General features: G+C 36.5%; 1 protein-coding gene across 2 annotated transcripts; it reads left to right on the top strand.

Moving 5' to 3' along the window:
- Positions 1-813: 813 nt before the first annotated feature.
- On the top strand, positions 814-20,986 carry CEP83 (centrosomal protein 83). Of its 2 annotated transcripts, XM_059816446.1 has the most exons (15): positions 814-997; positions 1,345-1,495; positions 2,733-2,825; positions 3,113-3,244; positions 6,451-6,702; positions 8,041-8,176; positions 11,390-11,500; positions 12,982-13,126; positions 13,258-13,407; positions 14,096-14,171; positions 15,262-15,419; positions 18,007-18,136; positions 19,004-19,107; positions 19,849-20,029; positions 20,740-20,986. In XM_059816446.1, the coding sequence occupies exons 1-15, from the start codon at positions 849-851 to the stop codon at positions 20,923-20,925; spliced, it is 2,154 nt and encodes a 717-aa protein (XP_059672429.1). In that variant the 5' UTR covers positions 814-848; the 3' UTR covers positions 20,926-20,986. The 2 variants fall into 2 exon arrangements, with proteins under 2 accessions (XP_059672429.1, XP_059672430.1); XM_059816447.1 differs by lacking the exons at positions 2,733-2,825; positions 3,113-3,244.
- The last annotated feature ends 689 nt before the right edge of the window (positions 20,987-21,675 follow it).

Genomic DNA, 21,675 nt, shown 5'->3' with positions numbered 1-21,675 from the left:
TGAGGCATATTAGAATACTTCCTCATTTCTCAGCATCTGTTGATCTGCAGCTTTCTCACACCAATGTGATATTGTCACATTTAGCAAAACTCTTTCTGGAAAGGTCACAAGAAACCATGAGATAAACTTTGAAAACGAGGAAGTGACATGTGTCAGTGATATATTTCAGGGCTGAACTTTGGGCAGGTGTCTTCCAGACTGTCCATGAAACCTTAATTCTTCTCCAGAGAGGGCTTGATAGGAATTCAACAGTGAGAATTATCTGCTCTTCTTCCAGCTGAAATGATCGTGTATTGAGTAGTACAATTTGTTAGGATAGTGTGACGGACTGTGACTGTGACAATTAGTAGTAAAAGCTATATGTGCCTGATGTCTGCGGCCTCTGCTTGAACTCTGGTTAACAAGGCATAAGTAGGGCATTACTAGCATCATAGTTTGATTCTCAGTGTACAGCATAAGTAAAAATAACATTGCATGTAATCTCTGAGATAGAAGTGCTTGTGCTTATTTTGTATTGACTCAAATAATCTCCCTGTTTAAGTTTATTCTGTGCCCCTGGAAGGGCTATTTCTTTTCAGGGCAGGCAGAATAAGTGGAGAAGAGTTGCCCATTCAGTAGAGGTTTCTAACGTGAGTTATAGCAGAGCCAGGATTCTTCTGTACTAAAAGCAAAAGCAGCCTGTGAAATCTTTGAACTGTGAATGTACTTGCTAATTACATGTCCTTGTATTTGTTCAGGTGACTTGATCTTCTGGGATGTCAGCAGAAAAAGTGGATGGTATTCTGGACTAGTTATAAGTTAATTTTTATTTTGTCCTCTCCATACTCATCGTGAACAATCATCATAAAATGGATGCTTTGGGCAGTCTCCTTCCTCCTGTGGTTGGAAACGGTGATATGACTAATTCACAAGAATTACAAAAACTTCTGATTGATGAAAAAATGCGATGTGAACACCATAAAGCAAATTATCAAACTATAAAGGCAGAGCATCTAAGGTACATTAATTTAAATATGTTTCTTCATTTGAGCTGTTAAATGCTAAATGTTAGGTAGAAGGGATTTGTGTGTGTGTTAGCTATTTCTGTGTTTAAGGACAGATTTGAGCGTTGTTCATATTAAAAAGTAAACAATTCAAAATACCTTAAGACATTGCAGATTACGTTTCTGAAATACTTTTTATGCGTGTAAATATGGGATAACTTTTCAGTATACTACAGGAAGAGGATATTAATAGCTTAGTTCTAACTTGATACTTATGTTTGCTTCTGCACATGAGTTTTTTGAGCTTTAAGATCTAATTTTAGAGGGTGAATATAAAATATATGTGTATTTTATCTTGCAGATTACAAGAAGAATATACGAAATCACAAGATGAGCTGAAGCGGTTGTTAGTTGAAAAGGAGACTGTACATGACAAATTTCAGTTTCTTCTTGCTGAATATCGAGAGGAGTTGCTGGGTAAAACACAAGAGCTGGAAAAACTGAAGATGCAGGTGAGATAATTTACTGGCAGGACTTAATATGAATTTTAATCCTGTAATAGGGCCATGCGTATATTTCTGTTTATGTAACATGTATATACCTAGCTTGAATACATTTCAGATATCTTGAAATTCACCCAACCCGAGTAACGTCTCTTCTCTAGAGTTAACTATGGGATGAAATTATTGTTTTCTTATTTAACTGAATCTTCCAAATCCTGTTGTTATGTGCTATGTTAATAGTAAGACCCTCAGTCTCTGTCTGTGTGTGCTTTCCTGTTATGGGAAGAATCATTTGCCGTGGAGGATAACTTAGATGCTTAAACCTGTTGGGATAAGTGCCTGGAAAAATAGGTGTTTGCTTCACTTTGTGATGACAGCCTTCCCCATCTTAAAAACAAACAAACAAAAAACCCCAACAAGATAACTTGGATGACACTTTCTGTAACTGCTTGTTTTCTCAAACTAATGCAGAACATAGTTCTTAGGAAACAAATATAGCATCTAACAAAGGATCCCAGACTCCGAATGGAGGAGGTGTGCCTCGGTACCGTAACTAGAATTAGTTTTCAGGGACTTCAGGGTACAGAAAAGTGGAAGAAGAAATATGAAGAAGAAAATTAGAATATGTCACAGGTTGTGGATGAAAATTTTTAAACACTTTTTCGTGGTAGATAGTTTGCTGTATTAACTGTATTAACCATACACAAGAAAACTTAACAAAATACCATGCAGCATGGAGCTTAAGGCAGGGAATCTTTCCTGATCTTAGTTTCATTTCAAACCAGTACCCATGTATCTGTTGGAGAACATGTGTCTAATGTGTTTTACAGAGAGTTGGTTTGGTGTTGCTCATTTTGATTCTTTGGGGTTACTTCATTTACTGTTTAAGTTTTTCCAAACACTAATTCTTTATCTTTTTGTGAGACCACTTTTCCTTTCCTTCCCTCCCTCCCTCCCCCACAAAGGAGATGTATCTCTTGGCAATTCAGTTTGACATTCGTATTGCTTCTACCAGTAAATACTGACATTTTAAATGCTTCTGTTATCTTCCCAGAATATTTTTAGTTCACTAATATCATGATTTTTTGCTTCTGTAACTACTATTGAAAATTCTTTAGAAAAACATAGAAAATTAAGCAGGATTCCTAAAGTCATATTTGAAATACTTTATTCTTGGCTGTTTTGTCCTATCACAGTGTAAATAAATGAATATGACTAGTTATTTATGATACCTTTCTCTCTTAAGGTGCTAACTCCTCAAAAATTAGAACTATTAAAAGCACAAATACAGCAGGAATTGGAAGCTCCTATGACAGAACGTTATCGGAAGCTAGAAAATGTAAGTAGTAAGTATTGAAATTCTGTTTCATTTATAAACACCAGTTTATAGTTGTTCCTAAAACCTTAGGGAATTGAAACTGAAAGGGGAGCAAAGTACGACATTCTTTGTCTGGTACTGTCTAGTACTGTTGCCCCAGGCAGTGAAGGTTGTAACTCCTAGGAGTAGGAGGGATTCAGTTCATCAAATACAACTTGTGAAATGATAGGAACATTGCATGGACATTCAAAGGAAATAAATCTGAAGACTTCTCTGATTGATGTTTTTGGTCTTTTTGTCTAACTTAGGAAGTGGAAAAATACAGAACAGAATATAACAAACTTCGTTATGAACATACTTTTCTGAAATCGGAATTTGAACATCAAAAGGAAGAACATGCACGTATTTTAGAAGAGAAGAAAATAAAATATGATGCTGAGGTACATAGAAATTTACAGTCATTTAAAATGTATCTGATGACAAAGCTCCTTGAACATTGTGAAAATGTTGGTACTTAATGGGTTGTCAGTTTGACACCATTTCATAATGTAGCGTTTGGTGCATTCTCTTAATTCTCAAAACACTTTTATCACTTAACCTAAAGCTATCTCTGTAGGTTTTTTCAGTCATGTGTTGCAATATGATTTGTGCTATTATAAGTAAGAATAGACTTCCCTTCTGATAAATGACAGCCAGTAGCTTTGCTTAATGCTTTCTTTAATTGCATTTGTGATGGATTTTGAGGCATTACGCTAATCCGAAATTAATAAGTTATCTGAGCAACCGATGTAAGTTTAGATTTTGAATTACTTATGTGGCAACTAATCCAAGAAGGCAGCAACAGAAGATATTGTTAATACCAGAGAAGGGTACATTTTGCAACTAAGTTGGATCATGACAGTGGTGGTCAAAAGGACACTGAAAACTTTGGTAACTTTATTTCAGTTGTGTTAACTCCTGAATAAACCATTGATGGATTTTCTGTTTCAGAATTGGACTTTCAAAAGTGTGGCTAAATAAATTGCCAGCTTATTTATGTTCTAAATACATGCAGCAGTGTAAATGAGTGTTGCATATGCATTTGCATATTCATTGAAGTATTTGTCTGGGAGCATATATCTGAAGATGCTAGATTTGAATGTATTAGTCCAAACATGAGACACAAATCAAAGCAATCATTGCTTTCAAAAGCAATCTAAACTTGGAAATGCACTGCATTAAAAACAGAACAGTTGTCCTTCCCGGAGCTAAACCCACATGCTGCTTTACAGCCTACCTTTCTTGCGGGCTTGTTGAGTTTGTGCTAGTCCTGCAGCTAATTAGCACGCTTGACCCAGGGCGCAGTGTGATCTAGTTTCTCTCTCTTAGAGCCTTTTTAACCTCCCATGCCATTTAGCACAAGGAGGCTACAAAAGCATCCTAAATCTTAAATGATGGCTTGGGCGTGTCATGCAGTAAGTGTTTGAATCCCTTCATAAAAGGGATTTGGAGGGCTTTTGCTGCAGAAACTGGCTTTGCTCCATAGGGATCACTGATGCAACTTCTAAAAGCACTGCTGCAGATCAGAGTTTGGACTAGTCTCAAAATATCAAGAGAACTCTTACATACCTTACTTTCTCACTCTTTTGCCCCCAATATTACATTCAGTCCACACAACTCATTTTGAAATGCTAGAATCTATATATTTATAATATGTTTCTTAGTTACAGTCTCAAGATTAGTTTGTACCTATTGTACTACCTTGTAACAGAAAGATTTTTTTTTTTTCTTATTTTCTGTCTGACAGGGCCAAATCGTGTTGGCTGTCTTGAGTTACTAGCAGATTTGAGTTCTGCTGGGGTTATAGAGTTGTGGAATCATAATCTAAGTTGGAAGTGACCTCCTTCTAGTCCAACATCCTGCTTAAAATATTGAAGTGTAATGAGACTGGGTTGCTCAGGGCCATGTCCAGTCAAGTCTTGAACACCTGCGAGGATGGTGTGATTCCATAACTTCCCTGGGCAAACTACTCCAGTATTTAACCATCTTTGTGGGTAAACTTTTTTCCTAATATCTAATTGGAATTTCACATGTTCCAACTTGTGCCTGTTGCCTCTTTTCTCATCACCATGCATATCTGAGAAGAGATTAATCTTCTCTGTATCCTTTTGTCATGTATACAGAGGAATAAAGTCTCCCCTGAGCCTTCTCTTCTCAAAGCCAAAGAAGTGTAGTTCTCTCAGCCTGTCCTTATATGTCATGTTCTCCAACCCCCTGACCGTCTTGGAGGCCATCCACTGGACTTGCTCCAATCTGTCATTATTCTTCATGTACTGGACACAGACTCCAGATGCAGTCTTACAGGCACTGGAAGGGGACAAAGGATCATTTCTCTAGATCTGCTAGCTATCCTTCTGCCAATCTGCCAGGATGCAGTTGGTTATATTTGCTGCAAGGGTACTCTGCTCACTAATACTCAACTTGTTGTCCACTAGGTCCCCCAGATCCTTTTCCATGGATCTGCTTCCTAGACAGTTGCCCCCAGCCTGTACTGTTGCATTGGGTCACTCCATTCCAGATGCATGACTCTGTACTTGCTCTTGTTGAAGAAGTTCCAGTCAGCCCATTCCTTCAGCCTGTCCAGATCCCTCTGAATAGCAGTTCTACTTTCCAGCACATTAACCATTTCCCCCCAGTTTGGTGTCACCTGTAAGCTGGCTGAAAGTGCTCCATCCCGTCATCCAGGTCACTAATGAGTACATCAGTTAGTATTGGACCCTGTACTGATCTCAGAAAGACCACACTAGTTGCAGGCAGTCAGCTGGGCTTTGCACCACTGATCATCCATCACTCTTTGAGCCTGGCAGCCCAGCCAGTTTTCCACCCATTTTATCATCCACTTATCCAGCCCATATCTCACCAATTTGGTGAGAGAAAAGACTGTGGGAGACTTTATCAAAGGCCTTGTTAAAGTCAAGGTATACAAGATCTACTGCCTTCTCCTTGTCTGCAGTGCCAGTCACCTCTTTCTAGAAAGCAGAGAAGTAGGTCAGGCATGATTTGCCCTTGGTAAACCCTGCTGTCCATCACCTTGTCTTTCATGCATTTAGAAATGGCTTTTAAGAGGTTTTGCTTCATAACCTTCACAGAGACTGATGTGAAACTGACTGTCATGTAGTTATCTGGATCCTTCTTCTTGACCTTTGTGCTCTTCTTGATGAGGGGTGTGCTGTCTGCCTCTTTCCAGTCATCAGGAACCTTTGTTGATTGCCATGACTTTTCAAAGTTGATAGAGAATAGCCTTCCGATGATACCAGTGAGCTCCTTCAAAACGCTTAGATCCATTCCAAGGACTTGTGTGTGTCCAGTGGATTAAATGATCCCTAACACTTTCTTCCTCTACTCTGGGTACTGCTTTACTCCCACAGGCTGCTGGGGGGCTCAGGGACATCTGAGGCCAAGCCTTATCAATGAAAACTGAAGCAAAAAAGGCATTGAGGAATGGGTCTGTTGATTTTCCTACTCTAAGAAAATAAACGTGAATGTAATTTCTTAATATTTTAAATGCACGCTGTTGCTCTTTCCTGAATTGTCGACTACTGTATTTGTTGCTGCCTGACACCTAACCAATGTAAAAGCTTTTATTTTTCTGATTAACAACTATCAGATTGCAAGGCTGGATAAAGATAAAGAAGAACTCCATAATCAACTGCTTAGCGTTGATCCCACGAGGGACAGTAAACGTGTGGAGGCACTCTCTAGAGAAAAGGCACAGCTATATCAGAAATTAAAAGGCTTAGAAGCAGAAGTAGCAGAACTAAGAGCAGAAAGAGACAATTGTGGTGTGCAAGCAGAAAATGTTCAAAGAGTACAAGTACGACAGTTAGCTGAGATGCAGGCTATGACAAAGTCTCTAGAGGTAAGACTTTTTTTTTTTTTTTAAATTTTGCCTCCTTGTAGACTGTAGTGAGAATAACACTTGGCCTGATAGAACTGTCACTGAAGTCACTGATAATTTTGCCATTGACTCCACAATTTGAATTTGTACATTTCAGATTTAAAAACATATAGTAAGTACATTGGGTATCGTGTTACCAATTGAACTTCGGAAAGGTGGAGAGCTCAACTGAGAGATTCTGTTGAATGATCTCCTTTCTGAACATGCGAGTGATATCCATGTTTGCAGTCAGTAAGATGCTCATGTCAGCACTTGTCACTTGGCTGGAGGTAGAAACTGGTGACAATATGTTAATAATCTCCTACAGTAAATTTTTTATTCTTTTCAAAAATGTCATACGATGCTCCCCTATTTCTTTAATCCTTTCCTCATGTGTCGTCTTTTTTCTTGCCTACTTGTGTCTCTCCTTTCTCCAACACATTACTGCAGTTGTTTAGTTCTTGGCTGTTACTCTCCCTTTAAAGAACCTTTTGGTATTTCTGGCCTGTCGTAAGTTTCCCAGGGTTCCACTGTATTCCTCATCTGTGGTCTTCAGTTGTCCTGTCAGTTCTTGCTATCTCTCTAGGTAGTAAGTCTTTCCATGTAGACTTCTCGCACAGTTGCAGCATACAGATAGATGGTTCATTTTCCTTTTTACTGTTATCAGTGCTGTATACCTGTGTTACAAAATGCTCTGATCACAACTTAAAAAGAAAAGTGGTGTAATATTCTTAATTTAGAAAACTTAAAAAAAAGTCCTTCTGGAAATAGGTCAGTTCGGAAAAAGGAAAGTGAAATTGTAGGTTAGATTATCTTTTGATACTTAGTAAAGCTCAGGGTCTTGAGTCTATAATACTCACAGTATTTCCTCTCATTTATATACTCACATTTTATTTCCTCTCCATGATGTTAATTCTTCAGTTAGTATAATTTCATAGGCCAACATGTGACATCTTTTTGAGCACCACTTATAGTCATACTGGTGTTTACAGCCCAGGAATTTACTGGTAGGAATACCTGCAGCCTCCTAAGTAAGTCAGACTACCTCTGCCTCTTGTGAAGTAGGATTTGAAAATGTGTATGATTCTGTGCAGGCAGTGTTAGTAAAAACAGCTGTGACTTTTGAATAAAATGCAAGACCCTTCTTGTATTGGGGTCATATTGTCATATAGTTGAGCAAAGATAAATATTCACATATTATATTATTATATAATATAAAGGGTCAGTAATATTCGAAAGCCCAGATCAATCGAACCTTTCAAGTGAATAGCAAGAGACAGCCCTCCTCCAAAAATCTTACAAATACCTCCTTTATTCAAGGCAGAAAAGAAGTCTGCTGAACTACAGATTGATCGAATTGAGAAAGAACTACGGATAAGTCATGAGCAAAACATTCTCTTAACTAGTAAACTTCACAAATCTGAACGAGAAGTCAGTTCCTTAGCTGCTAAAGTAAGTGTTTTTATGTTATCTGAAATATATTTTTCATATCCTGTTATGCTTAAGTTTTTCTGTTTATATTTTACATTAAGAATAAAGTAATAATATCTTCTGCTGTGACTTAAAATAGGTTTGGATTTTTTTCCCAATTTCAGTTGGAAGATACAGAATATGTGGCTTTACAGGAAAAATGTCATCCCTGAAAGTATCTCTAAAGATTGCGGTTATGCTCTTTTTTTTTAATTTTCTAGATCTTTTTTCTAAGCAGAATGGGGCTTGAAAGAGGTGTCTTTATATTCATGTTTTTAGTACTCATGAAAATAGCCAGCCTTATTTGATGGAAAAAAGCATTACTTTTTCGTAGTGTGTAAAGTGCAATAGAGCTTTAGATTTTTTATTTTTTATTTTTAATGGAGCTATGGCTTCTGGAGATCTTAAAAAGTATCCTCTGAATGGGCTATGTTAGCTATGGGAAGCAAGCTGCATTGGGATCACTTGTGGAGATTTAGGTTATATTAGAAGCAGGATAGTCACATTAGCACAGCATTCTTCTTGGGCTAATGCCAGCAGAGCTTGTACGGAAACATTTCTGTACAACACTGCATCATATCATTTGAAGTAGATCATTGTCTTGCAGCATAGAATCACCACATGTTTGAGTATCTTAGTTGTTGATTTGGCACCAGATCTTAGACTTTTTGTTCTATGTCTGTATGCTTTTGTTGGTTTTGGGTTTTTTTTTGAGATTTTTGAGAAATTTCTAGAAAAGTACTTAAGAAAAAAAAGATCAGAAGGCTTCTAGTTTAGGGAAAACCTGAAAGTGCTTAAGAAACTTGACATCACTGTTTAGTATTTCAGCATGATTAGATTAGTATGGATGCCAGATTCAGAGTTTTATCTGGTTGCAGTGACTCCTCAGCTACGCAACTTAAAAAAGACAGATCCTTTATGCAATTTCATATGTGATTATTTGAATAAACAAGAAAAATCAAAACTAGTGAACTGTTTTACCTTCAAATGTTGCAGAATAGTTACATTGCTTTATGTAAATTTGAGTCAGGATACTAATCCTAATGAAATAGTTACTTGGGTAAATATTAGCTTTCTGCTCTTTCTTACTCCCTCCTTTCTGGAGAGAATACTGTGTAATAAATTTTTATCACATCTGCCAGTTGTCGGTAGCAAATTTAATCCCCTGAGTTTTCTTACCTTTCTGGAGAGGCTTTAGTTAGTTCTGAACTAACTGTAAAGCCAGTAACTTTGGTCTTGTATATCTAGCTGAATGCAGAATTATTTTAAGCTCTCTGTTGTCTTAAAGCTGTCCTGCATTTCTGAATGTACTTTCCAAAATAACACTGACATGCGCTTTGTATGGGTATGGCAGTTAATATTGTCATAATATGTCTCAAGAAAGATATGATACAGGAAGAAAACTTTAACTTCTACCATAGTTGTTCTTTAACAATCTCAGATTTCATTCAAAACAGGCTCTACAGTGGACGTTTATGAGTGTGAAGTATTTCATTTTGGTCCTTAATCCAAAAAAAGTTCCAATTTACTGTAAGAGTAGGATATACCTACACCTGTATTTAAAATCTGTTTATACAATGTGTCATACTTGTCTCACATGAATAATAAATAGGAGGGGAAAACTTCTGTTAAACATTTTTTCGTCAATTGTCTATCAGAATATGCAGAAGACTGTTACAGTCTTTACTTTTTTTATCAACTGGTGTTCTCTGCTCACCTCCTGAAGTAGAAGAAAATTAAAATGTTCAGTGGTGTTTCTTGAAGGAAGAAAAGTAGAAACTAATTTCTATACTAACCTCCACCCCTTCTGCACCCGCTCAAACTTATTCCTGAGCACAGGTGCACGCATTTGTCTTCCAGACTTTGTGCCTTAAAAAAGCCACCTTAAATCTTTGCAAGTTGCCCTGAAATGTTCTCAACTTAGTATTTAAGCAACCAAATCCACCGTGTAGTTACTTAATAAGCTACTATGTCATTCTTAACCTTTTGCCACTTGTATATGCTAGCAGGTTGTAATTACATTTGTCATTGTGAATGGATTTTCATTATAAGTGCTTTCCTCTAGATATTTAATTCTCATTGACCGTGTAATTACCGTGTACAAATGCCTAAACTATAGAAAGTTTCCATGAAAGCATTAATTGTCTTTGATTTGGTGTTCTTAAAGCTCCTGCTTTTATGAGGCCATTTGATGTGTATGTCACAGCTGTAGAGAAGTATTTGATTTAAAATGCACTTTAAAACTATGAAGACCTGGATTTTCAGAAAGTAGCGTAGCACTCCAGGAGGTCGGGGGGACTATAAGTAGTTACCAAATTGAAGTTCCCTGGGAGAGCAACTGATAATCTGGTTTTGCATATCACTGTTTTGTTTTACTTAGGGAGATTAAATTTAACTTTATTTTAGCTTGACTCTGAGGGATCTTTAGTCAGAAGTGAAGTATGTGTAAACTGACATGCTAATGCTTGAGTTAGAGACACATCAGGGTCTTATGCAGTTTGGATCAGTGTCATAGCAAGATATTTCCAATGAGTAGTCTTTTCAGAAATACCCCAATATTCGGAGGCTAGCTTGTAGAATGTGTAGTATTTACTCAGAAATCAAGTTTTCACAGGCAATCCTGCGCATCTGTGCATATATCACCAAGGCTTCTTAAAAGAGTAACTTTTCTACACTGTAGCTTGTAATAACTGCCTGGTTAAAGATTAAATACATGTCAATAGTCAGACAGCCTGGTTCCTGGAATATATGTTGTGTTTGAGCACTTTAATTTTTTTAATCAGGGAATATACAAAACTTGCATTTCAAGATGACTGACAACTCATTCAATAATCTTCAGTGTGTGAGGAATTAATAAAATTGAGGAATTAATAAAAACCTGTTTTTAATAAGGTTAGGAATTAATAAAAACCTGTAATAGCACTGATTATGATTTGGGGAATCGGATCATGTCAATAGCTTTAGTGTTACGATATCTGTAGAGTCACCATTAAAGATTACCTACAAGAGTGGATATTCTGGATTGGCTTCAGGAAAGCATTGGATGAAAAAAAATATTTAAGGTATGTTTAAAATGAGCGTAGTCCATGATTATTTGGCAGATTTTCTTGTTAGCAAAGTATTACATGAAAAACTTACAGTAAAGCTGCAAATATATATATATATTAGTTGATTTGGGTTTTTTCTAATTCATAGGTAGAAGAACTTAAACATTCACATAAATTGGAAGTAACCAATGTCAAACTGGAGGCAGCAAGAACCAAGAGTGAGGTAGAAAGAGAGAGAAACAAGATTCAAAGTGAAATGGATGGTAAAACATGCAATTAATTTCTAATGATTTCTTTTGAAACTTCTAGTTAGAATACTTCAATTATTTTTCCTCCAAACATTCCCCAGCAGCCTTCACCTTCTACTTCTGGTCTAGGTCATAGATCTAACAATTCATTTTGTATCTGAAATAACTGTGTTGTTTCACTTGGTCTACTGGGTTAAGAAGAACAGATACAGAACAATTTTGAATTTATGTAACTTAGTGAATTTGTGACACAATTTGAGCATAATCTGTTTCAAATAATGTACTTTATATGGTTATTTTTTCTATAATTGCCAAATTCTAGAGTCTTTCACACTCTGCTTGAAATCTTAACGTACCATAGGGCTTCAGTGGTTGTTTTGTTTTCTGATTCTGTGTCCATGGAATTGTTAACAGTTAGGTAAGGCTGCCATGTGAAACAAAATAAAATTTCTAGCTCATTCGTTGAAGAGAATAGGCAATGTTCTAGGCTACCTAATACAGCTGAGTATGTAGCAACTTGAAATAGCTTTCTAGAGTGAAAAGGCCAAAGCTTTCTAGTACTACTTATGTGTTGATGATTTACATCACTACAGAGGTTTTAAGTGGACTGTTCTCACAGATTTGCCATAACCCCAAAATTGTACGTTTGTCTTCCTGGAATAGTTGTTTCTGTTTGCTTGCTTTAATATTAAGTTCTCTAAGAGCAACTAAAAAGTGGTGTTTTCTGTATTGACAATGCACTACAGTATATTGCAAACTAAAAATGTTGGACCCTGTGAAATAGGAAACTAAATACAGACAAGATTTAAGCTAACCTGAACTTGCTGTGGAATCCAGTTTGCATCACTGAATTAGCTAAATAGCCAGGAGTCATTGTTATAGCACGTTGGCTTATTTGCCAGTAAACACAGGTGTCTTGGTCACAAGTTTTTAATTTCCATTGTTTGTTCCTGCCTATACAGTCATAATTTTAGAATTGCCTCATTTGGTAATGAGTGGATTAAAATGTGACATATGTTGTAGCCAGGTTACTATGGTTTCACTGGTAACCAGTTACTGTTTACCATTAACTTTTCCATAAAAAGAAAATAATAAATTTTCTTGCTTGACCTTTTCGTAGCTATTGTGGAACACTTTTTTTTTTTTATCCAGACACAACTGCTTAGCAGAAATTGCTGTAGAGTTTGAATCTATAATAATATCAACTGTTTAATTCTTTTGTATGTTAATATAATAAAACCTCGTTGACAGAGGTTCCAGTGTAAAGGTTACTTTTCAAAAATTTTTGTAATGTTGCTGTTAAACTAAGAAAGGCCATGTCTCTTCTGTTTTTCTTGTTTTTTTTTCCCATTCATTCATTCTTTTTCCCATTCATTCTATCATGTGAATTGTGATTTTTAGCTCCCTTTTATCAATTAATAAAGTTATTTTAATACTGGATTTCATCAGGTTGATATCAATAATGACATTTTAACTTTTTTTAATGTATAATGCAGGATTGCTGTCAGACAAGGAAATTCTTAAGGCAGCTGTTGAACGTCATAAGGTGCTTTTAGTTGAAAAGGATCGGGAGCTAATTCGTAAAGTGCAAGCTGCCAAAGAGGAAGTTTTTGAAAAAATTGCAGCCTTACAGGATGAAAAGTATGTTTGTTGATTTACTGCTCAACTTCTGAAAGAGGAGTGTTTTGAGTAACTTTTAAAAATATTCTTAGCAACTAAACACTTCTGGCATTTTGTCATGATCCTTATGTACATGTTGAATGATGTCTCAGGTTAGAACTCGAGAACAGATTAGCTGATCTAGAGAAGGTGAAATTGGAACAAGATACTTGGAGACAATCTGAAAAGGATCAGTATGAAGAGAAACTACGTGTTGTACAGATGGCAGAAGAATCTAGCAAAAAGGAACTTCAACGTTTGCGGTAGTGTGGCTTTTCTAACCTTAACACAAATTTTTCATTTTTCCCCCCCCTAATTTCTTTACAGTAGTCAGTATAAAAGTTTACTATTCATAGATACACAAATGGTCATTATGGTCAATGAAACAATACTGTCTTTTGCATTGTGTAGAAAGAGAGCAGAATTAAAAATATGCTGTTTAAAAAACCACAAACAACAAACAAACTTTTTTTAATCCAAACCTTTAAAAATTGTATGATTATTAATGAACATTTTAAGACATAATTTTGCAATACTCATGTCTGTTAAAATTGGGTCCATGTTGGCTGCTGACATAGCCCCAGCATTGGAGTAAACCATTTCTCTTTCCGCAATGACACCATATCAGCAACTGGCAAACTGGGACCCTAATACGGTGTCTTGAGTTGGTTATTATAGTTGTCAGTGAAGCTGTTTTACTATAGTATTTGTATGAAGGTCAGTATGATAAAATGAGAAAAAGTCATAGTCCAAAAGCAAACAAATCAATGTATTTCTTACTCTTATGTGAATTCTAATAATCAATAAAAATATATTTTTAATCATTGTTTAGTTAAATATTTATCAGCCTTTCAAATTATGCAATATATTCTATTGTCAGACTGATTTGTCCTAACTGCTAATGTCTATATTTTAATTAGATAAAAATAAGGATGTCTTGTACAATTTTAGATTAAAAATTCAACAGCAAGCTATTCAGACAGAGGAATTGGAAGAAAAGAAACGCGAAAGTGCTGATCTGAAACAGGTAAGGTTTTATTGCTTTGTAATGTTTTATAGAGAAATACAATCTTTCCCGCAGTTACAATGTCCAGTGTTTGAAGATTAGATTGAATTATTAAGGCTTTTTTTTTCTGAGGGACAAAATGCATACAACAGATATTTAAAAGCGAAAGTGTTCAGAAATCAGTCATACTTTCCTGGACCTTTATAGACCCATTACAGCTTTTAGCTTCATGCGTATTTTGGGTACCCGTGATTTCAAAGCTGAATGTTTATAGACTGGTGTATTGAATGTGGTTATGCACTATTTAACTGGAGATTCAGTTTCCATGGAGACTTATAAATTGTTTCTAGGTAATGCTTCGTATTTACAGTGCATCTCTCATCTGAGGTTCTTCAAGTGCTTAACAGATGTCTCATAAATGAATAAACTAGTGTAAAGAGGTATATTTCTATTGCAGAGTGAATTGATGACTGTTGAAAATAAAACCTGATTCTTTTAACTCCTGCTCGCCCATGATGTTATATTTAGTAGGTAAGAACACAGCTGTGCATCAAAGTAGTCTGCAAGCTGTGTGCACTTGAAGTTCAAGGCAATATTTGTTTTTCCTCCAGAAATCAGAAACTGGGGTATCTGAGTGTGCATGTGGGGAGAGGAAAAGAAAAGGGAAATCATCCTTTCCATGTGCTGACTGCAGAGCTTGGACTTTTCAGACTCTATACTTACTTGTTTTTGCGAACTGGTTGGTACAGCTACTGTGGGCTGTAGTGCATTGTGCGTTAAGAGAGGGAAGAGTCTGGGTAGTTCCAAGCTCAGCTACAAAATGTTGTGTGGTGCTCTAGTTCTGTTCAGCCCTGGGGCTTAATGTCAGAGTTCTTAAGTTCTGGGGAACACATCAACAACTGAAGACTCCTGCCTCCCTTTCTCTTGTCTAGAAGTGATTTACTGTAAAGCTTCTGAAGAAGCTGTTGAGTAAGGAGAAAAGGAACAAATAAGAAAGGCTTATGAAAAGCTAATGCAGCCAGTTGGTGTCTGCATTTCGCTCTCAGTATCTCAAAATTAATTTAGTTACTTGCATACCTTCTCAAATGGAAAAAAAATCATTTCTTTGTAGCAAATGCACGGCATGCAACTCCAACTTGCCTCACTTTCCCAATCAGAAAATGATTTACTGGAGTCTAATCAGAAGCTGAAAGAAATGCTAGAAAGATTGAAGCAAGAATGTCAACATGCGAGGACTCAGGCAGAAAAAGCTCAACTGGAAACAGAGAAGTAATTTTTTTCTTGGCTTTACTTTTCCTTTTCATATTGCTTGTATTGCTTTCACGTTGATTACTTACTATGGATTGTAGATTCTGAATAAATTCTGAAATTAAAAATGAACAGGAAATATTAGGCAATTTTAAAAACCGGCTATAGCTTCTGTTATGCAGGAAATAAAAAAGCTTTGCTTGTGGTAACTTCAAAAATAGGAATTTGTTTCCATTCGTGTCTGTTACAATTAATTCTTGACTAGTGAAATACACTATTTTTGTAAAATGAGATCCTACTTACACTGAAGTGAATGTCAAACTTTTATTAGTTTAAGTGGATCCAGAGTTTCACACACAGTTCTTTTTAAGAGTGTTTAAGCATTAAGGCTGAAAAAAGTGTTTAGTTGCTCTCATCAGAATTAAAAATAATCACTTTCCTTTTTTGCACGAGCTTCACCACATACAATCAAAATGCACTAAAAAAAGCTGAAGGAAACGAGATCTTGTTCAAAGCCCATACATTAACGAACCCTTTTCTGGAATTTAAAGATTAATTTGTCAGTTAGTCTGAAATGGCTGGTTAATATTTCCTAAACTAATAACCAAATACATGTCTAATTTGTACTGTGTGGTGGGTTTTTAAAAAAGTCATTGTCCTAGATTAAACAGAAAACTTCCAAGAGCTATATTGTGGCATTTTTTTGTTTTAACTTCTCTTTTGCTACAAATTGGTACTACAGTTGCTGCTTTGTCATTAGTTTAAGTATTGCTTTTCAGTTTAACATTTGAAGAAATTACTGCATTAGGACTGCAGCGTATGTTTAGTTGTCAGTAGCATGGTAAGTACTTTGGATGTTTACTTTAGGAAGGTGTATTAATATTTTGAGTGAGATTGTCACTGTTACTTGAGTGAGACTGCCGATGTCATTTACGTTTTTATGGGCCATAGACCAGTCTGGAGTAGGTTTTCCTGGGAAGGCAGTGGAAGGAGCTTGGTAGTTCTCAGAGGTCGTTGTATAAGTATGTAGATAACGGGAGATGTACCAAGGCTGATACTGCAGAAATTAAGCAGCTTTGCAGCCTACATGTAAGTCCTCCAGGTCTGTCCTACTGTTACCCTGGGAGCCTTGGGATGTGTTTCCATTCTTTTTCTGACTCTGTGGGTGATAGGACATCCTTTCTCAGTTCAGTAATTCTTACGAGCTTGAACTCCAAGAGTTAAGTTGCACCAAAGCAACTTGGCGTAAAGAGGAAGTGAAATAAGGATCAAAAGATAAGAAAGCCTAAGATAAAAAGTTTCAGATAAATAAAACGAGGCCAGTTGAGCCGTAAGTAGGCAAAGTAGCTGCCTTTTAGCTGTGTCAATCTTAGGCTTGGAAATGAAAATGTGAAATGAGAAAAAGGGCTGAAGGCAAATTATGAGACAGATAGAGATCAGAGATGAGCTCCAACACTTGTTAAGCATTTCGGGAACAACATTAGCAGCATTTAAAAAAAAAAATCTCATGGCATTTTTAACCACTGTCTCAATTGAAATTCTTTTACTGTTAAACAGTACTTTTTGAGAAAGCTCTTTGGTTCCTGGGTAGTAGTAGTTACTTACAGTCAACAGCAAGGTACAAACCACACTGGGTCTGCTAAAAGAACTGTGATGGGTACCAAGTGGACCAGGATCCTGGTTCTGTTGTGGATGACTCCTAATACTTCTACTGTGGGGACGGGAAAGGCTGTTTGGTGAGAAATTTATGGAGATTCATTCAGAGTCCCGGTAGGGAAACTGCATCAGCCCAGGACTGGAGTATTATGGATGTACTGATACCAAGCCTTGGACTGCGTTTCTTAAAAACTGCTGCATAGAATCTCACAATTTGATTTTTTTATAGTAATGTAGTTAAATATGCAGTTAGTTCTTGTCTACTTTGACCCACAAGGCAGATAGCCCAAACAAACAAGGCAGCAGAGAGAAACTGGCTCCTTTCCTATCCACTGCTTGAGAACACAGCCTAATTTTAGTATGTTTTAACCATGCAAAGGCCTAAACAGATAACATATGCTGCTGGTGGTGTGTGTTCAGCTGGAATGTTGTCTAGGAACCATATCGGTGAGAGCTTCCTGTTGTGTTGGCGTTTGTTCTGGTCGGGAGCACACACTAGTCAAGTCTGTACTTCTCTGTTGCAAAGGCGTAGTAGACTGCACAGGGTAGCAACCTTACATCTTGCCTCCCAAACAGAGCAGGCAGTTGTCAGTTCTTCTGACAACAGATGTTTGGCGTAGGTGTCTACTGTTGTGTTCCAGTGTTTGATTGAAATTTAGAAAACTTCCATGGATGGTTTGGCAACATGCCAAACCAACAAACAGCCTACAATTAACTAACTTACTGGAATCAGTTTTCAAAATGTGCCTCATAGTTGAACAAAACCTAGGATGATGTTAATGCACAGGTTCAATTTTGGTGAATCTTAAGTACAATCAAATTTAAATCAGATCCTTCAAGTATATAAAGGAGTTGTGAAAAGATGCATCTATTTTAAGAGCCTTGAGGCATTAATCGAACACATTGCTTTGTCTATATAATCTCTTAATCTTTTTACCTAATTTTTTCAAAGGACTTTAGAATACAAGCGTATAGAATGGCTGGAGGAGAAGCATGTGCTTACTCAGCGCATCACAGAGCAAGAAGAGAAATACAACCAAGTGAAGAACAAGCTATGTCGAGCTGCTGTTGCTCAGAAAAAGGCATGTTGACTCTTCCTTTATGAATGATCCAGCTTATGAGAAGTTCAGCTTTACTTTGGCCAGCTAGAATTGTTTTATTATTAAGAGTTTATTTGCAATCTACTGAATATAGTAACAAAATATATCAGGTTCTTCAAGATAGCATAGAAGTAGGTTGAAGTGATAAGCAAAAGAATATTACAGCCAACAGCTTTGTTATAATGCCATCACAGATTTTGTGAGGCTTTTTGTGTGTGTGTGTGTGTGTATATGTGGCTATTTAAGAGGTGGACTCCTTGATTAGTAAGGATGATGTTTTGGATACCAGACAAATGATGTTCTGCATTCTCTTGATGGAATATTAAAATTTTATATCTTCTCCTAAGCTTGGTTTTTATGAAATAACAGGAAAGGAAAAGCTGATTAATTGTTTATAAAAGCTCAAGATTAATTGGCAGTTTTATACATTGGACATATACAGGTTATGAAACCTACCAATAGCTTTTAAAGTTGTTAAAAGTTGAGGTCAACATGAGGCCCCCCCCCCCCCCCCCGCAAAAGCATACTTTTCTTGGTCATGTTTATACTTATTTATACATGATCATTTAAAGAATGAATTTTATAATTCTCAAATACAGTTAGTGTTTGTTAGTACAGTAAGTCACTGACCCACAAGTGACTGACAGCTGTGCATCTTTCAGTCACAGCTATGGATCATTTTCCATCATGAGGATTCAGAACCTTCAAACAACACAGCACTTCTCCTGAAGGAAGGAAAATCCTAAAAACTGTCACAGCTTTGAAACAATATGCAGTGTAGATTTCATTTTTACAGGATCTAATCTATCAAGGCATTACTTAGCTCTTTTTGAAATGTGTGTTTGACAGAGAAAGACTCTCACTGATAATAAACAAAGGAGGATGCAAGAGAAACTAGAACTTTTGGAAGCCAAGATAGAAGAGCTAGAAAAAGAAAATCAGGTGCTAAATAGGTAATAAACTTTGCTTTTTCTTAGCTTGAAAAATGATGCATGCCCAAGATCTGATGTACAAATATGAAGTGGTTTTGAAGATACATGAGACTTAGTTTAGTAACTAGAGTCCAGTCTAATGGCATTTTCAGCACTAGAATTCTTTGAATGGAGTCCATTTAGGATGGTCAGCTGAGAGCTTACAAGACAACAGCAGGGCTGTCTCTTTGGGGAGAGATGAGGGAAAAATATTTGATAGATACAGTTGCAGGAATTCCTTCAAAAGAAGGAAGTTTGTAAAAAAGGAGGTGTGGCAGTGAAGCAGTGTTAGAGTTGAAAGTACAGTACGTAAAACTAAATGGAAGATAGGAAAGAAAAAAACTTTAGAACTGCAGGAGAAACAGCTGTAACATCCTTTGGGAAGACAAACTCCTATTTTTTCTCTTCGTTGAGCAGCTATGGAGGGGTTGATTCAAGTAATTAATTTAATGTGGCTCCTGTGGCTCACTACTGTGAATGATATTGAAAGCTTAATTTATTCCATGTAAATTCTAATCTGTAATACAGCAGATCGCTTAATGGGTAGAGGGACTTTTTAGATAGACATTTAGGCAGAAGAATATACACAGATCTTCCACCTTCCAGTTTTTCTGGTATATAGTTTTCCTTCACAGGGACAGTAAACAGAGTACTCGTGGAGAGGTATGCTTCTGTGTTGGGATAATAAAGACTTTGAGCAATAAGAGATCTCTGATTTCATAGGCAGAATGTTTCCTATGAAGAATATGCACGCCTCCAGAAGAGACTAAAGGACTTACAACGTAGACACAATGAATTCCGGAGTTTAATTCTGAACCCTAGCATACCGTCACTCAATCCAGTCAGTATGATGTCATCATCTACCTTGCCTCCTGGGCCTGAAGTGTCCTTCCCCCTTCTTCAGGTGGTGATGTATTACAAGTTGTGAAAATAATACAACAAAAGAGGGTACTGGAACAGTCCTTCATTACAGGCCTTAGTCTTAAGGAAGGAGTATTTGATCTTTGAACAGAGGAAGAAAACTTTTGAGAAATGCTTCTAGTGATGTTCCCTTCCTTGCAATAGGAAGGAGTTCTTGAAAGACAAACAATAGGTTACAGAATGTGACAAACGGGCAGTTTCAACCCGATTGTCTCCACTTTGTCCTTCTCCTGAGAGGCTTTAAATGGCTCCTTCTGGGCTAGAAATACCATAGGGTAGGTCTCACACCTTGGTTTCATTATTAAAAAGCAGTATTGCTGCTCTTGATTTCTTGTGTGGTTAAAAGAGTTTTACTTACTCTGGTGAGCTTCTGAGGGTGAAAATCTCTCTGGCTGAGATTGACCAGGCTGACTTTACAGATTCTTGGTAACTGAGACCTCAGGTCTGCATGCCTCTTCATCTGAGAGGAGGAGTGCCTGCAGGCATATTTCTTGCTGATGCTATTCATCATGAATGTCAGAACAATACCCACAAAACATTGAGGAGTAAAATGTAATGAATAAGGATATTTTGGACTTCACAGTTTTTATTTTAAAATCATTAATTAAAGAAAATGAAATTAGTGCTCATTTTGGTCCCTTGTAGGTGTGCAAAATGTAATAGAGCCACTTTTTTTTTTTTCTTAATATCAAGGAGGAACAGCATCAAAGAGAGCTCTCCCTGCTTCGCAAGCGGTTGGAAGAACTAGAAACCACACAGAGAAAACAGCTGCAAGATCTTGGACCATCTAGAGAGCGAGTAACGGTGGGCGCATACAGGGACTTGGCTAGAAACAAGATTGCTGGAGAAGGCGATGCACAAAGTGAGGACTCCAAATAAGATCCGCAAACTCTACATGCGGTTAGTTTTCAATAGCTTGTCCTTTGTACATGCTTTTAATATTTTGCCAAAAATATGCTTCTACGTGCCTGAATAGCATAAAATATGTTCTGCATAGTTTTGTATTTATTTTTGATAGACTGTCATAAATTATCAAATATAATGGTTCAAAACAAAAGCAGTGAAACGTTAACTACATTTTGAAATGTTTTTATATGAATGATGTAAAATTATTTGGAAGTCAAAACATGAAATAATCTCATCACATGAAACTTTAAAAGACATTTATCAAGGTTTGGGTTGTGCTGACATTTAAAATAAAAATTAAAATCACATTTTTTGGATAAAACCTTTAAAACTTGGTAATATCCTCTTACTCCTTCAGTGTAGAAGTTACTGTATCAGTGTGGAGTTTTGCTGAATTGCCATTTTGATTCTTAACAATGCTGTAATCCACATTTGGATTGTTATTTTGAAGTTCCCATGCAGGTAGAAATGAAATGGAAAAAGTGCTGAAAACTGTTATTTGCTACCCGTGACAAGGTGCCTCCTACATTTTTATAACTGGAGTAAGCAATAATCAGGTTTTTTTAATATAGTGTAGTAGAGATGAAGTATAACAAATTGCCTTCACATTATGAAAATGTAACTTTGTATTTGTTGCAACTGTAATTTGTTTACTTAACTACAATAAAATTATTTATTCAAGGTATTTATTTAAAATTTTTTTTCCTTCATTATCAGTTTAGT

Source organism: Gavia stellata, chromosome 4, assembly GCF_030936135.1.
Source record: "Gavia stellata isolate bGavSte3 chromosome 4, bGavSte3.hap2, whole genome shotgun sequence".
NCBI classification, from domain to species: Eukaryota; Metazoa; Chordata; class Aves; order Gaviiformes; family Gaviidae; genus Gavia; species Gavia stellata.
The sequence above is the reverse complement of the archived record's forward strand: the minus strand, read 5'-3'. Positions and strand labels throughout refer to the sequence as shown.